Source organism: Balaenoptera ricei, chromosome 21 (assembly GCF_028023285.1).
Source record: "Balaenoptera ricei isolate mBalRic1 chromosome 21, mBalRic1.hap2, whole genome shotgun sequence".
NCBI lineage: Eukaryota > Metazoa > Chordata > Mammalia > Artiodactyla > Balaenopteridae > Balaenoptera > Balaenoptera ricei.
In genome coordinates, this window is record NC_082659.1 from 29,297,923 (window position 1) to 29,312,677 (window position 14,755).

At 41.4% G+C, this 14,755-nt stretch overlaps 1 protein-coding gene across 1 annotated transcript in view; it reads left to right on the forward strand.

Moving 5' to 3' along the window:
• KCNU1 (potassium calcium-activated channel subfamily U member 1) overlaps positions 1 to 14,755 on the forward strand; it is a 135,165-nt gene that overhangs the window by 68,736 nt on the left and 51,674 nt on the right. Inside the window, exon 19 of the mRNA XM_059909343.1 lies at positions 14,441 to 14,454. Within this exon, the coding sequence (XP_059765326.1) occupies positions 14,441 to 14,454 (14 nt within the window). The remainder of the gene's footprint in view (positions 1 to 14,440; positions 14,455 to 14,755) is intronic.

Here is a 14,755-nt window from a genome sequence, read left to right on the forward strand (position 1 = left end):
TTGGTTGTTGGTATTGTGCATGTGTGTGAATATATGCGTGTATGTTATGTTCCGTTGATGCAAAGTTGTTGCAAAAACATGATTCCAATCTGAAAAGTGTTTTGAGACTATAAAGATAACATATGTGGTAACACATAAAATGCTCCAACCATGTTTATGCTTTCATTTATTCTTTCCCTTGTCTTCTCTGTGATAAGAGAGGATTAGCAAGTCATGGATAATCAAAACCCACAGAAGATCCTTAAATGCAATTTCAGCCATTGAGTTTCACTGACTTTTCCCACCATTCTTTAACACAGCTATACAAACAAAATCATTTAACTTACTGATGTTTTCCCCATTTTCTTTAATCCCTTTATTGTCTATGATAAATAAGGAAATGGCCTAAAGCAGGCATCTAAAAGGAGAGTTGGTCCAGATGGCCTGGTCCATCTGTAACCTGGACCCATCAGCCCTCTCTATGGCTGGGGGATCCCTGAATATGCTTTAAAGCCCCTAAAGAAGGTCAAAGATAGTGATAGTTTGCCATCCAGATCATCTGTAAAGATGATGCTTATTCACTTGCACCTCTTAATTCAAAAGCAAGACAGATTCTCATGAACTACAGAGCTTAAAAAAAACTAATCAAAGCCAGACTGCTGATGAGATGGTCGTATGCACGTTGACAGATAAGTGCTATTTGTGAGTGAATTTCTGTGATATTTCCTCAAGGGAGTGGTCAGCTCAGTTGTTTGAAATCCAGTGTTAATGGGATATATGACAGGTACTGCTCCCACTTGGGACTACAGAATAGGGTGGGTTTTGTTTTCTGGTTTTGGGGGGTTTTTTGTTGTTTTTCTTTTTGTAGGGCAAAGATATTCCAGCTAGCAAATTAGCAAACACATGTCCTGAGTAACAATCGCGAGTGGTAAAATAGACTTGATGGCTTAATAGAGACAAGTAGGCATTATTGAGGAAAAAATGTAATATGTGTGGTAGGCGCTATTTGTGATCCATTTTCGATGTGTTAATAGTATTACATGCACACTCCAAAACCAGCCTACGATTATTTATAGTTTTGCTGACAGTGGGCTTGGTGCTTTTAAAGATGTAATCTTCAGGCCACTAGTGGGTTTTCTGGTAAGTTCAGAAACTACTATCTTCTATCCTCAGTACTCGAAGCAGTACAGAGAGCCCTAACTTAGGCGAAACTTATAGTCCAATATTTCATTGTATCCCTGGTATCTTTCTTTTCCCACAGAATAAGCAACAACAAGCAACGTCATATAAATAGCAGTTTGGGTCTCAGACTAGCACACAAAACTCTGTTTAATAGATGGTGGTTGAATATGTATTCATTGAGCAAATAGACAAATACTAGTTCTGTTCACCAGCGTTCTGCTTCCTTAAATCGAGAGGTCATATAATACGAGAGGGGGAAGATGAATATTTCCTCTGACTTTTTTCAGGGTGATAAGCTTAGACCTAAACCTATGCAAAATGTGGTGATAAATAAAAATGCCTCTCAAACCCTCTTGGAGCCCCTTTGCCCTCACTTCCAGTTTCTTTACTGTGGCCACCCCACTTTGGGTGAGCTTAGGAAAGTTCTGACCATTTTACTGTTGTACAGTTGTTGACTATTTTCTGTCTCTATCAAAATCCACTTCTTCAGGAAACCCGGTTTTGATTAGATATTAGAAAGAAAAGATTTAGATACAACTAACTCATGTTGTGACTGGCCAGTAACACAACAACCATACTAAGTCATTCAGTATTTTGAAAAGTGGGTGTTTCTAAACTCAAGTGGACATGGGTAGATCGCTAATCAGTGAAACAAGGAGAGGCAGAAATTTCCAAGTAGTGTCTGATAGATCTGGGTAAGGAGAGGAAACCAATTCTAATAGAAAGGTTTGTCTTCTTTGGGAATATCAGCCCTTCCCTAGAAACCCTCCCTCTGGGTCTGCCTAATTTCAACCCTTACAGACTCTACTGAAGCCTAAATAAGTTTCCACACAGTTTCCCTTCCCACTTTGTCTCTGTGAAACCTGTGACTAAGATTGCATTTATAGCATCAGCTTTGCCTTCATACTGCCCCGTTTCCTTTTAGAGATACCAGAGACCATGCGTAGTATTTTGTTCTCTCTTTCCTGATGTCCGGTCCAGCCTTAGCTCTTTAAAAGGCAAGTGGCCCATCAATACCGGCCATGAGCATTGCCCCACAGCAGGCATGAGCCCTAGATCACCACCTTCCTCAGCCTTTAGGCTTCGGTTTCCTCATCTTCAAAACAGAGATAACATTAGAACCGAAATAATTGAACTGTTATTTGTGAGGATTGAATGAGATAAAACAGATTAAATTCTTATCTAGTAAAAATTGGGCAAGTGAAAAAGGGTTCCCTGCTTGTGGCTCTGTGCCCCGCCCACCACCTCTGCCATCATTTCCCTGGCTCGTAGATTCCCATGCTTCTGCAGCCAATTTCTTTCTCATTCAAGGGGAGAGGGCTTGAAGTTTAAGACCTTCCAAAATTTCATGCACTGTCTACAGCCCCCCATCCACAGAGTGTCAGCTCAATGGAGCAGATCAACAGGGTTTTCAGTGAAGATACCTAATGTGGTACTTCCCACTGGCGCACTCACTTTGTTGCGCCCAAGTCTGTCTGTTGCTTGCCATTTCCCCTCCAGAACACTCTTTCCATGGCGGTTCCAGCTCCTTCCTTAGCTCTTTCCCAGCGTCTTCCAGCTGATCCCACAGCAGTCTTCAGTTTCTGAGCAAATTACAGTCCATCAGAAGGACTGCCAGGGCATCCTCTGCCAGGCATGGCTCCTGGGACATCTGTTCCTACAAGTTCTCACTTTCGAGTACTATGCCCCTTACACACACACACACACACACACACACACACACACACACACACAGACTGATGTTAGGGAAGGAAGCTGAGCCCTTCTTCTCTTTCTATTCTCAGCTCTTCACATTTATTGAATTCTGTGCCCCAGATGATCCAGGCAAGAGAAACACCATCTTTTAACCTCAGAGATGCCTGAACTCCTACTGAGGACCAGCTTCCAGGGTCTTTCCAGGGGGAGAAGCTTGGATACGAATCACCATACGTGGTTCTTCTCTCTCCACATCCTATCTGAGCTTTCTGCAGAAACTAATCAAATGAGATGATCTGAGCAGGTACTTTTTTTCCCCCTTTCTGCCATATTAAGCTTTTAAAATAACTTTTCCTCTAGACAAGCATAGGCTTTTCTGTTTGAGTACAGTATGGTCCACGACCAGTAAATCAGAAGCAGTCTTTGATTTTTTTCCTTCATGCATGCTTATTGAGTATTCTCTTACTGTAGGATTTCAAATCATGTTCTAGAGTCCATGTTTACTTAATGCCGTATAGCCAGTAATTCATCCCCAAGTTACCTTTCTCCAAGAGTCCAGGTAGCACTTATGTTCCCAATCCTGTGGTTTCCTACCTTACATTTCAGAACCTCTGAAGATGCCTTCCTCATTTCAATTGGTGTTATTTGGATACATAGGAATCACTAGCAGGGGTGTATTTCGGCCATGAAGTTTAGTAAGCATCTTCATCAAGTCTCAATTAACAGTTCAAAGAAAACAGTAAGGCAAATGTATCTATGTTCAATTATAGGTATAGATACGGGGATAGGTATAAAGATAGACACAGACACATCTAGAAGTGCTATTTTTAAGTACCACGAGCCTGAGTTCCAAAGACAGATGAAAGAGTTAGGGTACCAGGGAATAGAAGAATAAAAGAATAAGAATAAGGAAAGAATTAGTAGATGCTTTCTTTTAGATCCTCTAAATACCGCCCTTCTAGTTCTTGTCCTGTACCTATAGGCAGAAATCAGATTTCTTGAGAAGCGGTGTGCCATGACTCTAGCAAAGTACCATATAGATAGGCATACCTTGTTTAACTGCGCTTTCCAGATACTGCATTTTCTACAAATTGAAGGTCTGTGGCCACCCCACATCAAAGCAAGTCTGTTGGTGCCATTCTTCCAACAGCATTTGTTCACTTTGTGTATCTGTGTCATTTTGATAATTCTTGTAATATTTCAAACTCTTCATGATTATATTTGTTATGGTGATCTGTGATCAGTGGTCTTTGACGTTGCTATTGTAATTGTTTTGGGGCACCATGAACCTCACCCATTTAAGACTATGAACTTAATTGATAAATGTTGTGTGTGTTCCGACTGCTCCACCGACCAGCTGTTCCCCCATCTCCCTCCCTCTCCTCGGGCCTCCCTCTTCCCTGAGATACAGCAATATTGAAATTAGGCCAATTAATAACCCTGCAGTGGCCTCTAAGTGTTCAAGTGACATGAAGAGTCGACGTCTCTCACTTTAAATCAAAACCCGGAAACGATTAAGCTTAGTGAGGAAAGCATGTCGAAAGCAGAGACAGGTCAAAAGCTAGGCCTCATGTGCCAAACAGTCAAGTTGTGGATGTGAAGGAAAAGTTCTTGAAAAAAATTAAAAGCGGTGCCCCGGTGAACACACGAATGATAAGAAAGTGAAACAGTCTTATTGCTGATATGGAGAAAGTTTCAGTGGTCTGGGTAGAAAATCAAACCAGCCACAACATTCCTTTAAAGCCTAATCCAGAACCCTCTCCCATTCTGTGAAGGCTGGGACAGGTGAGGAAGCTGCAGAAGAAGTTTGAAGCCAGCAGAGGTTAGTTCATGAGGTTTAAGAAAAGCAGCCATCTCCACAACATCAAAGTGCAAGGTGAAGCAGCAAGTGCTGATGTAAAATTGCAGGAAGTTTCCAGAAAATCTAGCTAAGATAATTCATGCAGGTGACTGCACTATAGAACAGATTTTCAGTGTGGATGAAACAGCCTTGTAATGGAAGAAGATGCCCTAGGATTTTGATAGCCAGAGAGGAGAAGTCAATGCCTGGCTTCAAAACGTCAAAGGACAGGCTGACTCTCTTGTTAGGGGCTAACGCAGCTGGTAACTCTAAATTGAGGCCATTTACCTTTCTGAAAATTCTAGGACCTTTAAAAATTATGCTAAATCTACCCTGCCTGTGCTCTATAAATGAAAACATCAAAGCCTGGGCGACAGCACATCTCTTTACAACATGGTTTACTGAATATTTTAAGCCCGCTCTTACGACCTACTTCTTAGTAAATTATTCTTTCAAAATATTTCTGCTAATTGATAATGCACCTGGTCACCCAAGAGCTCTGATGAAGATGGACAAGATTAATGTTGTCTTCATGCCTGCTGACACAACATCCATTCTGCAGCCCATGGATCAAGGAGTAATTTTGACTTTCAAGTCTTATTATTTAGGAAATACATTTTGTAATGCTATAGCTGCCATACATGGTGATTCCTGTGATGGATCTTGGCAAAATAAATTGAAAGCCTCCTGGAAAGAATTCACTATTCTTAATGCCATTAAGAACATTCATGATTCATGGGAAGAGGTTACAATATCAATATGAAGAGGAGTTTGGAAGAAGTTGATTCCAGCCCTCATGGATGACTTTGAGAGATTCAAGACTGCAGTGGAGGAAGTAACTTCAGATGTGATGGAAATAGCAAGAGAACTAGAATTAGAAGTGGATCCTGAAGATGGTACTGAATTGCTGCAATCTCACGATAAACTTGTATGGATGAGGAGTTGCTTCTCATGGATGAGCAAAGAAAGTGGTTTCTTGAGATGGAATCTACTCCTGGTTAAGATGCTGTGAAGATGGCTGAAATGACCACAAAGGATCTAGAATGTTAAATAAACTTAGTTGGTAAAGTAGCAGCAGGGTTTGAGAGGACTGACTCCAGTTTTGAAAGTTCTGCCGTGGGTAAAACGCTAACAAGCAGCTTTGCGTGCTACAGGGAAGCCGATGTGGCAGACGTCAGTGCTGTCTCCTTTTAGGAAACTGCCACGGCCACCCAGCCTTCAGCAACCATCACCCCGATCAGTGAGCCGCCACCACCATGGAGGCAGGACCCTTTAGCAGCAAAAAGATTACAACTCACTGAAGTTTCAGGTGATGGTTGGAATTTTTTATCAACGAAATATTTTTAATTGAAGGATGTACACTTTTTAGACATAATGCTATTGCACACTTAATAGACTACAGTGCAGTGTAAACGTAACTTTTACATGTGCTGGAAAACCAAAAAATTAGTGTGGCTTGCTTTACTGCGATATTCATTTTATTGTGGTCGCCTGGAAATGAACCGGCAATATCCCTGAGGTCTGCCTGTATAGGAATAATTCATCAGATATGTATTGAATAAATGAGTTCTTTATATTAAAAAACAATATTTTATTCTCATTACTTAAAAATAGAAGACAAAATAGCTTTAGGCTTCATAAAAGTGTCAGAGTAATACCATGGACAATTCAACATATTCCTTTCATTACTCTTGTCTTCCTCGCCCTGTCTGTTTGACTAGCTTAGAAGGCTGTAATGAAAGAGAGACAAAAGCCCTTTTTAAACCTCTCTGTGAATATGTGGACAGGTCTTAAGAAAAATAAAGTCACAGTCTCCTAGGACTTACGGGTACAGAAATTTCCATTGATTTAGCTGGATGGTAAGATGAGGAAGCAGCCCGGGTAATACAGGAATGAAAATTCCTGTAGGACAACTGATTATTTACTGTGTGTATGTATTTATTTGCATTAAGTAGTTAGTTTTTACATGTTTTCATTCTTCTCACTTACAGTCTCCTAAAAGGCAGGGATGAGACCTTGTCTGTTTAGGGTCATATATAAAAGACCAACTAACTCAACAAGACAAAGGTGAAGATTATGGGAGGCTTAGTCACTGTTTCTAAGTAAAACTCTATTCAGGGACTAAGGACATGCCTAGGGAAAAAGTAAATGTGACTTAGGCAGTTGCCACAGACTTTTCATTCTGCATTCTGTGCCCTCTGTTTGATGCCCACCGTCACCTCTACTCAGGACTTACAATTTCCAGCTACTTCCCATCCCCGTCAACATCTACTATTTGAACCATCACTTGCGAAAACAGAAGTTTACAGTATTAATCCTTCCAGGGGTAGTTCTACTTTCATGAGGATCAAGGACTTCAGCTAAGGGACAGAGTCCTATGTGGGAGATTTCTGAAGGGGAGGTGTTATTCTAGGCAACGTTTGGTAAGGGCATCCTGGGTGCATCTAAAACCACACCTCAAAGTTTATTGTGTGCAGTGCTGTCTTAGTTTTTAGGTTGAGGCAAGAGTGATAAAGAAGGAGGCCACCCACTGCCAAGGCTACGGTGGGAACTCCAGAGATGGACAGGCCAGGGTCCTATCTCAGCTCGGTGACTTCCATGCTGTATGATGGTGACCCAGTCACTCACTGCTCTGGGGCTTAGCTCTTCCATCTGTAAAACAGGTGGTACCAATCTCACAGGGCTGATGAGAAGACTGAATGTTAGACTCTTGGCAGAGTTCCTGGCAGAGAGTAAGCGCTCAATAAATTAATATTTATTATTGTTATCATTATCATGACCCAGAAGACAAGATTGGCCCACACAGTAATTGAACCCATGGTCTGGAGACTCACTTCAAAGCAGCTCTCTGCTAAAATTGTACTGGCATTCTACATTTGTGTTAACACCAATAGCATTAGTAGGAAAGACAGAGGCCTTAGAGATAAAAGTGATCTTCATTTAAATCTGAGGGGTGGTAAAGCTGCAGCAGAACTCACCGTGAGTAACGTGAGAGGTAGACCCAGTTCCTGTCTCCCCATGAAGCAATATGGTCTTTGCCTGGTAGGAGCATTCTTTGTTTTTAGCCTGTTCTCTAAGGACGTGAGAATATAAGAATTTCCAGCCTGTGTTAGACCCATGCTGGGGTTCTGAAGACTACATGGGCTTTGACAGTGAAATTCAAGGACAGGACCAAGATTGGCTTCAACTTAGCATCAAATATCAGGGATGTTGACCTAAGATATTACTGGCTTTCATGCAGTTATTTATAACTTTTTATACAAACTTGCCAAGAACAAGTTAACTTTTGAGTCTATAACAGCCCCCAAATAACTGGAAAAATCTTTCTTGCCAAAAGGGGATTCAGAGAAGACATCTTTAACAAACTCCTTCCCTCCCCACCGCAGAAACCCTTTCTCTTTCCCTCCTGCTTTCTATCCTGTTTTACAGCTGGTTGATGAAGGCAAACACAGGGCAGGCAAAACTTCAGGGTCACCGGGTAGCTTTACACCTTAGCAGCTGTCTTCAGCACATGCACAGCTATCAGGACAATAAAATACTGTTCATTGCTTCTACCCCACAACCAATTAGGTCAGCTGTAAATATTGGAATTGCTTGGTAAACATGCTGGAAGATTGTGCTGACTTGTTAATATAAGTGAAAATGTAATTAGATTTATAACACTTTTTTTTTCCAAACCATAATTTACAACAACAGCAGAAGAAAAAAAATTCTCTTGCAACCTGCTAAAATATCATAATTAAAATGCACATGAAAAGTCAATTACGCCAGAGGGAGGTATTTAAGAGAAGTGAGTTTCCATACCCTGGGATTACACCACGGGGATTACATATTTCTTATTTATTTTTTTTCCCTATAACCTTTGCTGCTGCTAAATGAAAAGGAACAGGTATTCTCCTTATTTTGCTCTGAAATATTGCTGCAGATAGTGCTAAAAAGTGAACCAAATAACCTGGAAACCCTGGAAACCTACTCTGTTCCCCTCAGAGCCCCAGGAAAAGCCGAGTCGTCACCATTCTTTTTTATTTATGAGCCCGTCTCTCTTTAAGCAATAGTCATGTTTCTTAAAACATGTAGACATCACATATTTTTTCTTACTATTATTCTGTTTATTGCTCTAAATGAATAGTTATTTTATGTAACTTGATGGAGAATCCTTATGTAAAGACAAGAAATAATCCCCCCCCCCTTTTTTTTTTCATTTTAAAACCTGGAGTTTCTTCTACTCCCAGTGTTGTGTTGGGAACACAGCTCTGTCTTCAGACAAGATGGCACGGGTGTCACCACTGGCCTTCGCTGGGGGGCTTTCTCTGCCGCTGGAGCCTCCGTGGGTCAGGCGAGGCTCTGCCCCTCTTCCCGAGGCTGTGATTCTAACCCCAGTTCCAATTTTAATCCAGACGGCTTGCTGCCTCCCTGCTTTCTGATCATAAAATGTAGCTATTATTATAGCTCATCCGTGTTTAAGGTGCCAGTGGGGAAAAGCTAGTTTAAAAAAAAATCGTAAAGCAAGTTATAAGTGTGAGAAGAGATGCCATTTTCAGACTCAAACTTCTCCTAAAATGTTCAGTTTAGATAATGGAAGAAATTTTTAATACATATCTTTTAGAATTGCTAACGCATATATTGCAGATAAATTAGTCTTTGGGGGAAGTTTCTGGTGTTGCTGTATAAGAATCAATCGGTAAAGTAAATCACACATATCTGTGCCTATATCTGTATATGGTTCACTTTACACATTTATACTTTATACACTCCTGTACACACATACATTGCAGATGTACATGTTTACAAGAAGATCTAGGAGAGGTTGAAATGAGGAGAGGCAAACAACAGACTTTAATTCAAACTAGCCCCTTAATCCATTGGTGAGGCTCAGTAACGGAAAGCAGTGCAAATGGTCTTCCAACATTAATAAATAAAACGCTCTCAGTTTTTATTTTTGTATTGATGTGATCATTATGATTAATACCTTTATGCTTGCATTTTGTTACAAGTAAAGGACATATTAATATTTCCAGTCCTTAAAATATTTCATAAAAAAACATTTTCATACCAATTAGCTAGATTTGCTTCTGTACTGAAATATTCCGTTAGATATTGCAATCAGCCAAGCCTGGTGCCTGTCTTTTACACTGCTTGGGCATATATCTGAATATTCTTGGACCTTTCTAAATATCCCTGGTTTTAGCTTTAGCCCACAGTGTAGGTATTCAGCTGCCAGGACCATGGGTGACGTGTTTCCTTTTTTTCCCACTTCTGTTTTACTCCTTTGAGAAACCCTTGTTTTGGATCAGTATCAGAAACCAGTATTAGGAGGCTTAGAGATGGCTCAGAGGTAAAGACAACTGGAAAGGATTTGTAAGGCCAGGTCAAGTATCTGCTTGTCCTATGAGCTCATTCTTCCAAGAGGAGTTCTCAGGACTCACACTCCACCCAGAGTAACTGATTTCCATTTGCATCCCTTCAGCTCACCCAGGAAGACACTCTGAAGGAAGGGGAAAAAAGACAGGAAGGGAGGGAGGGAGGAAGGAAGGAAGGAAGGAAGGAAGGAAGGAAGGAAGGAAGGAAGAAAATCAATGAACCTAGTGGCACAAGGCTCTGACTTCTCCATACGGATTCTGTGGGGTTTTTTTTTAACAGCTAATTTGTAGGGAAAAAATGGTGAACATACTAAAGAATAAAACAGGCGGAAACCATCCTGGGTGAGCTTACATTCATCTGCTCTCAAAGTTAAAGGTTTCGGTCAGATGACCAGGAGAAACATGTTTTTATAATCCACATAAGCAGAGTGTCAACCAGATGGTTTTTCAAGGTCCACTTTCCCACCTAGAACCCTTTTCTTTCTTGGGGGGAAGGAGTGTAAAGGAAAATTGTTCTTAATCAACCACTCTCTCACCAGATATTCCCATCTCCACCTCCAGATCTGTGGCATGACCTCCTTTGCCTGGCTCCTTCTTTGCTCTTCTTCATTTTAACCATTTCAGCCACTGAATCTTGTCATAGTATTTGTCCAGGTGTATTTTTTTCCCAAGCCAAGAAATAGCAGAAGAGTAGAGACGGAAGGAAACTAATTCCCAGGAGAATGGGTGTGTATATGCGTGGATATATCAACTTTGGGGACAGAAGGCTGCTTTGAAACGTCTCCCGACCCACACCCACGATCTAATAGCCCCCCTGGCTGGCTTGTCTCCACTCTGAGCCTCACAGTGTACATAAGGGATGTACAGTGACGGGAGTGCTAATGTTGAAAGGAAGAGGAGGCAAGAGAAGAAATAGAGATGTAGGAAAAGTAACCAGATTCTGGAACGATATCCCTGTGCCAAATTAGGGAAAAAAATTATAAAATGAAAACTTTCCCCAAATACCTGCTTTCTAGCCTGCGTCTATTAACTGCACTCAAAACACACGGTGAGGTAGGCAAACACAAAGGCAAAACGAACAGTGAACCTAGCCGGGTTTATCATCAGCCAACACCTGGGCTGGCAGTCCTGGTAGGGGTTGAAGAGTCAAGTGTGGATGCTGTGAGACGGGTTTCTCACCTAAGTTCCACCAAGTCTCATTGTTTTCTCTGTTTTACCTCTAAAAGTATCTTGCATCTCTATACCCTTTCCATCTCTAATTCTAATCCCAGGCCAAGCTGCCATCTTTCCTTCTTAGGCCATTACTGAAATGGCCTTTGACCTGGTCTCCCCACATCTCCTCTTGTGCCTTCTTTTCTATTCCTGTATCATACATAGAATGACGTATGAAAAATGAAAATATGACAATTTTGCTTCTCTTCAGTGGGTTTTCAGTGTCTTTAGGAATGAGCTCAAAATCTTTAACAATGCCCTTCATGGTATGGCCCCTGCCTCTCACAAAAGTCCTCTGAATTTGAACAATATTATATTCTTTCACTTCTGAAAATACACATCATACTTCTTTTCCTGTGTTGGGCCTGTGCGTATACCTAGAATGTGCTTCCCTTCTCATGTTTGTGTCTCATAGACATCTTGAAGGATTTACTCCAAATAAACATAAGACCATAATCATAATAAATAAATACATTTAAACAATATCATGTCAATTACAATATATATATGTGTATGTGTATATATATGTATGATATACATGATGCATATACATTTGTATGCATAGATACATGATACATATGTGTATATCATTCATATATGTGTATATGTGTGTGTGTGTGTGTGCATGTGTGTCATAAACCTACAGGGTACCCAGTGGTATAGGAAACACTCATGGTGCCCATTAAACACTAAATCTGTCCTCAAGGAGCATGTGTGTGAGAAGCCAGAAAAAAACGAGGCGTCAGTTAACTGTAGAATGAATCGAATAAATCAATGCAATGCATATTTCCATCTAATGTCTGGTGAGCACCTTGGGTGTGCATTGTGCTTTCAGAGATTCATTCATTAGAAAGTTGGGTTGAGGGGTGGGTCAGGCACTGTGCTAGAGATCAGAAAATTAGTGAAATTAATAAGGAGGGCTTCCTGCAGGAAGCAGATCTGGAGCTGTGTTTGAAATGCCAAATGCTTTGACAGCTGGCATAGTGTGACCTGCATGAATGAGAAGTAATTAGCACAAAGCACACGCGATGGAAGGAAAACACAGGTTGGCTTTCCCTCACATAAAATTTACGTGGCCGCTGGTAAACCATGAAGTCACTTTCTTAGGTATTCTTGAAGGCCCTCCTAGAGTGGGTGTCGTAAAGCTTGGTTTATGGCTCAGATAGCTGTTACATTTTAATAAGCCTTGGAAACTTAGATGTTATTCACTGCAGCTGCCAATCAAGTACCTGCGTAGAAGCAAGACAAACAAAACAATAAATGCTAAGCACTCCGGAGTTCAGAGCTCTGGCAGAATGCACTGCACTGCAGGCTTTATGAATGTGTGAGAGCGAATATCCAGAAGCTTGGGAAAAGGTCATTGGTATTTTTGGAGCAATAAATCAAGTATGGAAAGATTTGCATTTTGGCTGTATAACATACAGGACTGGATTAGAGGGAGAGAATACTTTGAAGTAATATTTCTCTGCTGACTTGTTTTATTAGCTTCTTTTAAACATGTTACATTATTGCCTATAGAATTTCATTTACTCGGATTGACAGCTTGATAAATACGTCTATTGGCGATGATTTGGATTGCTCTGGGCATTAATATTATTAAAACCTGTCACAAGGAAATGTCTGAAAGATGACTTACTGTAAAGATTACAGCATGAAATAAATCATCCAGTGGTATTTGTTACCATTTATGGCCTCTTGGAGCTGAGTCAATCCCTTTTTATGTTGCATTATTTTTCAAGTTTTTATAGCCTTATATTATATATTGCTGTCAGGAATGAACAGATGGGGTGTCGAACACGAGCTTTCTGAATAATTCCCACCCTCCAGTTATTTGTATGAAGGGCAAATGCAAAACTGTGCATTCTCGAGCAAAAAAAAAGGAGAGAGAGAGAGAGATGGAGAAGCTGCTGTTGAGGAAAAGGGATCCCTTTTGTCAGATGGTTTAGGCCAATTCCTCCAGCTGGTTGGAACCCCTGACTGGCAGTCACCCTGTTTGGGTTTCAGGCAAGAGCTGAGGTGGCTGCGTCTGGCTCCAGTGAGCCAACAAATGCCGTTTTCAAAGGCATTTTCTCGGAGTGCCTCTCGCTGAGACATCTCCACATTTGGAGGTGAATGTATCATATTTGCTTCCTAAAAAACTGAGAAATTTGAAAAAAAAAAAAAAAGAAAACCTCAAAAAAACCCAGGAGAACAAAAAGAGAGACACATTGAAAGGATTTAATATGTTTTGAGTGAGTGACGAATGTGCAAGCATCCTGGGGGGGTGTGCACAAAGGATTCTGTGCAATCTGAATTGTCTGGCAGGGCCCTTGGAATCGATACAAAGGGAATCCAAGGAGCCCCTGGACTTTCCAGGCCCTCATGGAGGCAGGAACAGAGGTCTCTAAGGCCTCGTGCACTTTGAGGCTAGGCGCATCCTGGGGAGTCTGTAGCTCCCCTCCTCCGATGATGATGATGATGGGTCAGGCAGCTGCCTAATTGTCACACAAGCCCCCTTCAGAGTCCTGAGGCTCCGCCACCATTGGAGAAGGCGAGAGAACGAACCCACTAAAAAACCCACCACCTTTTTAAGAGGAAGCACGTGTGATTTTCTTCACTGACCTTCCTGCTCTCCACTATATCCATTCTGAGCAGTTCTGTAAAGTACCAGCAGTGTTGTAGAGGAACACACAGTAGACACGGAGTCTGAGTGACTGGAACCCAGACTCACCGCTTACCATCTTGCGACTTTGAGTCGCTTAACTTTGCACCATCCTAAATTGTGGATAAGATATTTTTCCTGCTCACCTCATGGCATTGCTGCAAAAAGTCAGAGCAGACAACACACACACACACACACACACACACACACGCTTTAAAGTTTACTGGCTCCTACATCTGTCAAAGGTGGGTATTTTAATCACCATGTTGCAACCAGACTCTTGCCTTCCCTCCTATAAAGCTCTCCATTTTCTTGAATTTATCACTCTCTTACTCATCTCCTCATCCCCAGATCCCTTAATGTCAAAGCCTCCCTCCACCATCTCTTAAAATTGTTACCTTACTAGGAGGGATTTGTAGACAAATAAGCTGAGCTTCAGCAGCTGCTTCCCAAGACCAGACCCGTTCTCTCAAGCTGAACCTCACACTCCTTTGTCCCCCTTCTCCTCTTCTTCTATGTCACCTTCCCAAGGACCTTCCATACGAGTTTCTGTTTCTTGATTTGTCACATTTGCATGAGGATGCCATCTGGGTACACCCAGTCACAACTGAAGCGGGCAGGGCTGAGGACTGGTTCATTCTGGGCAAAGTTCACAGCTTTGCTGTCTTTCATTTCAGGTCTCTCTCTCCAGCAGCAAAGAAAGTTTTCTGCAGAGTTGAATTTCTGTATCCCTGTTAAGAACTACACATTTCTCTCCCCTAACCTCTGTTTTCCCCATTGCTCCCCACAAAGGAACATCTGCATAAGTCCCATCATCAACCCAACCAAATTGGCAATGCTGAACCT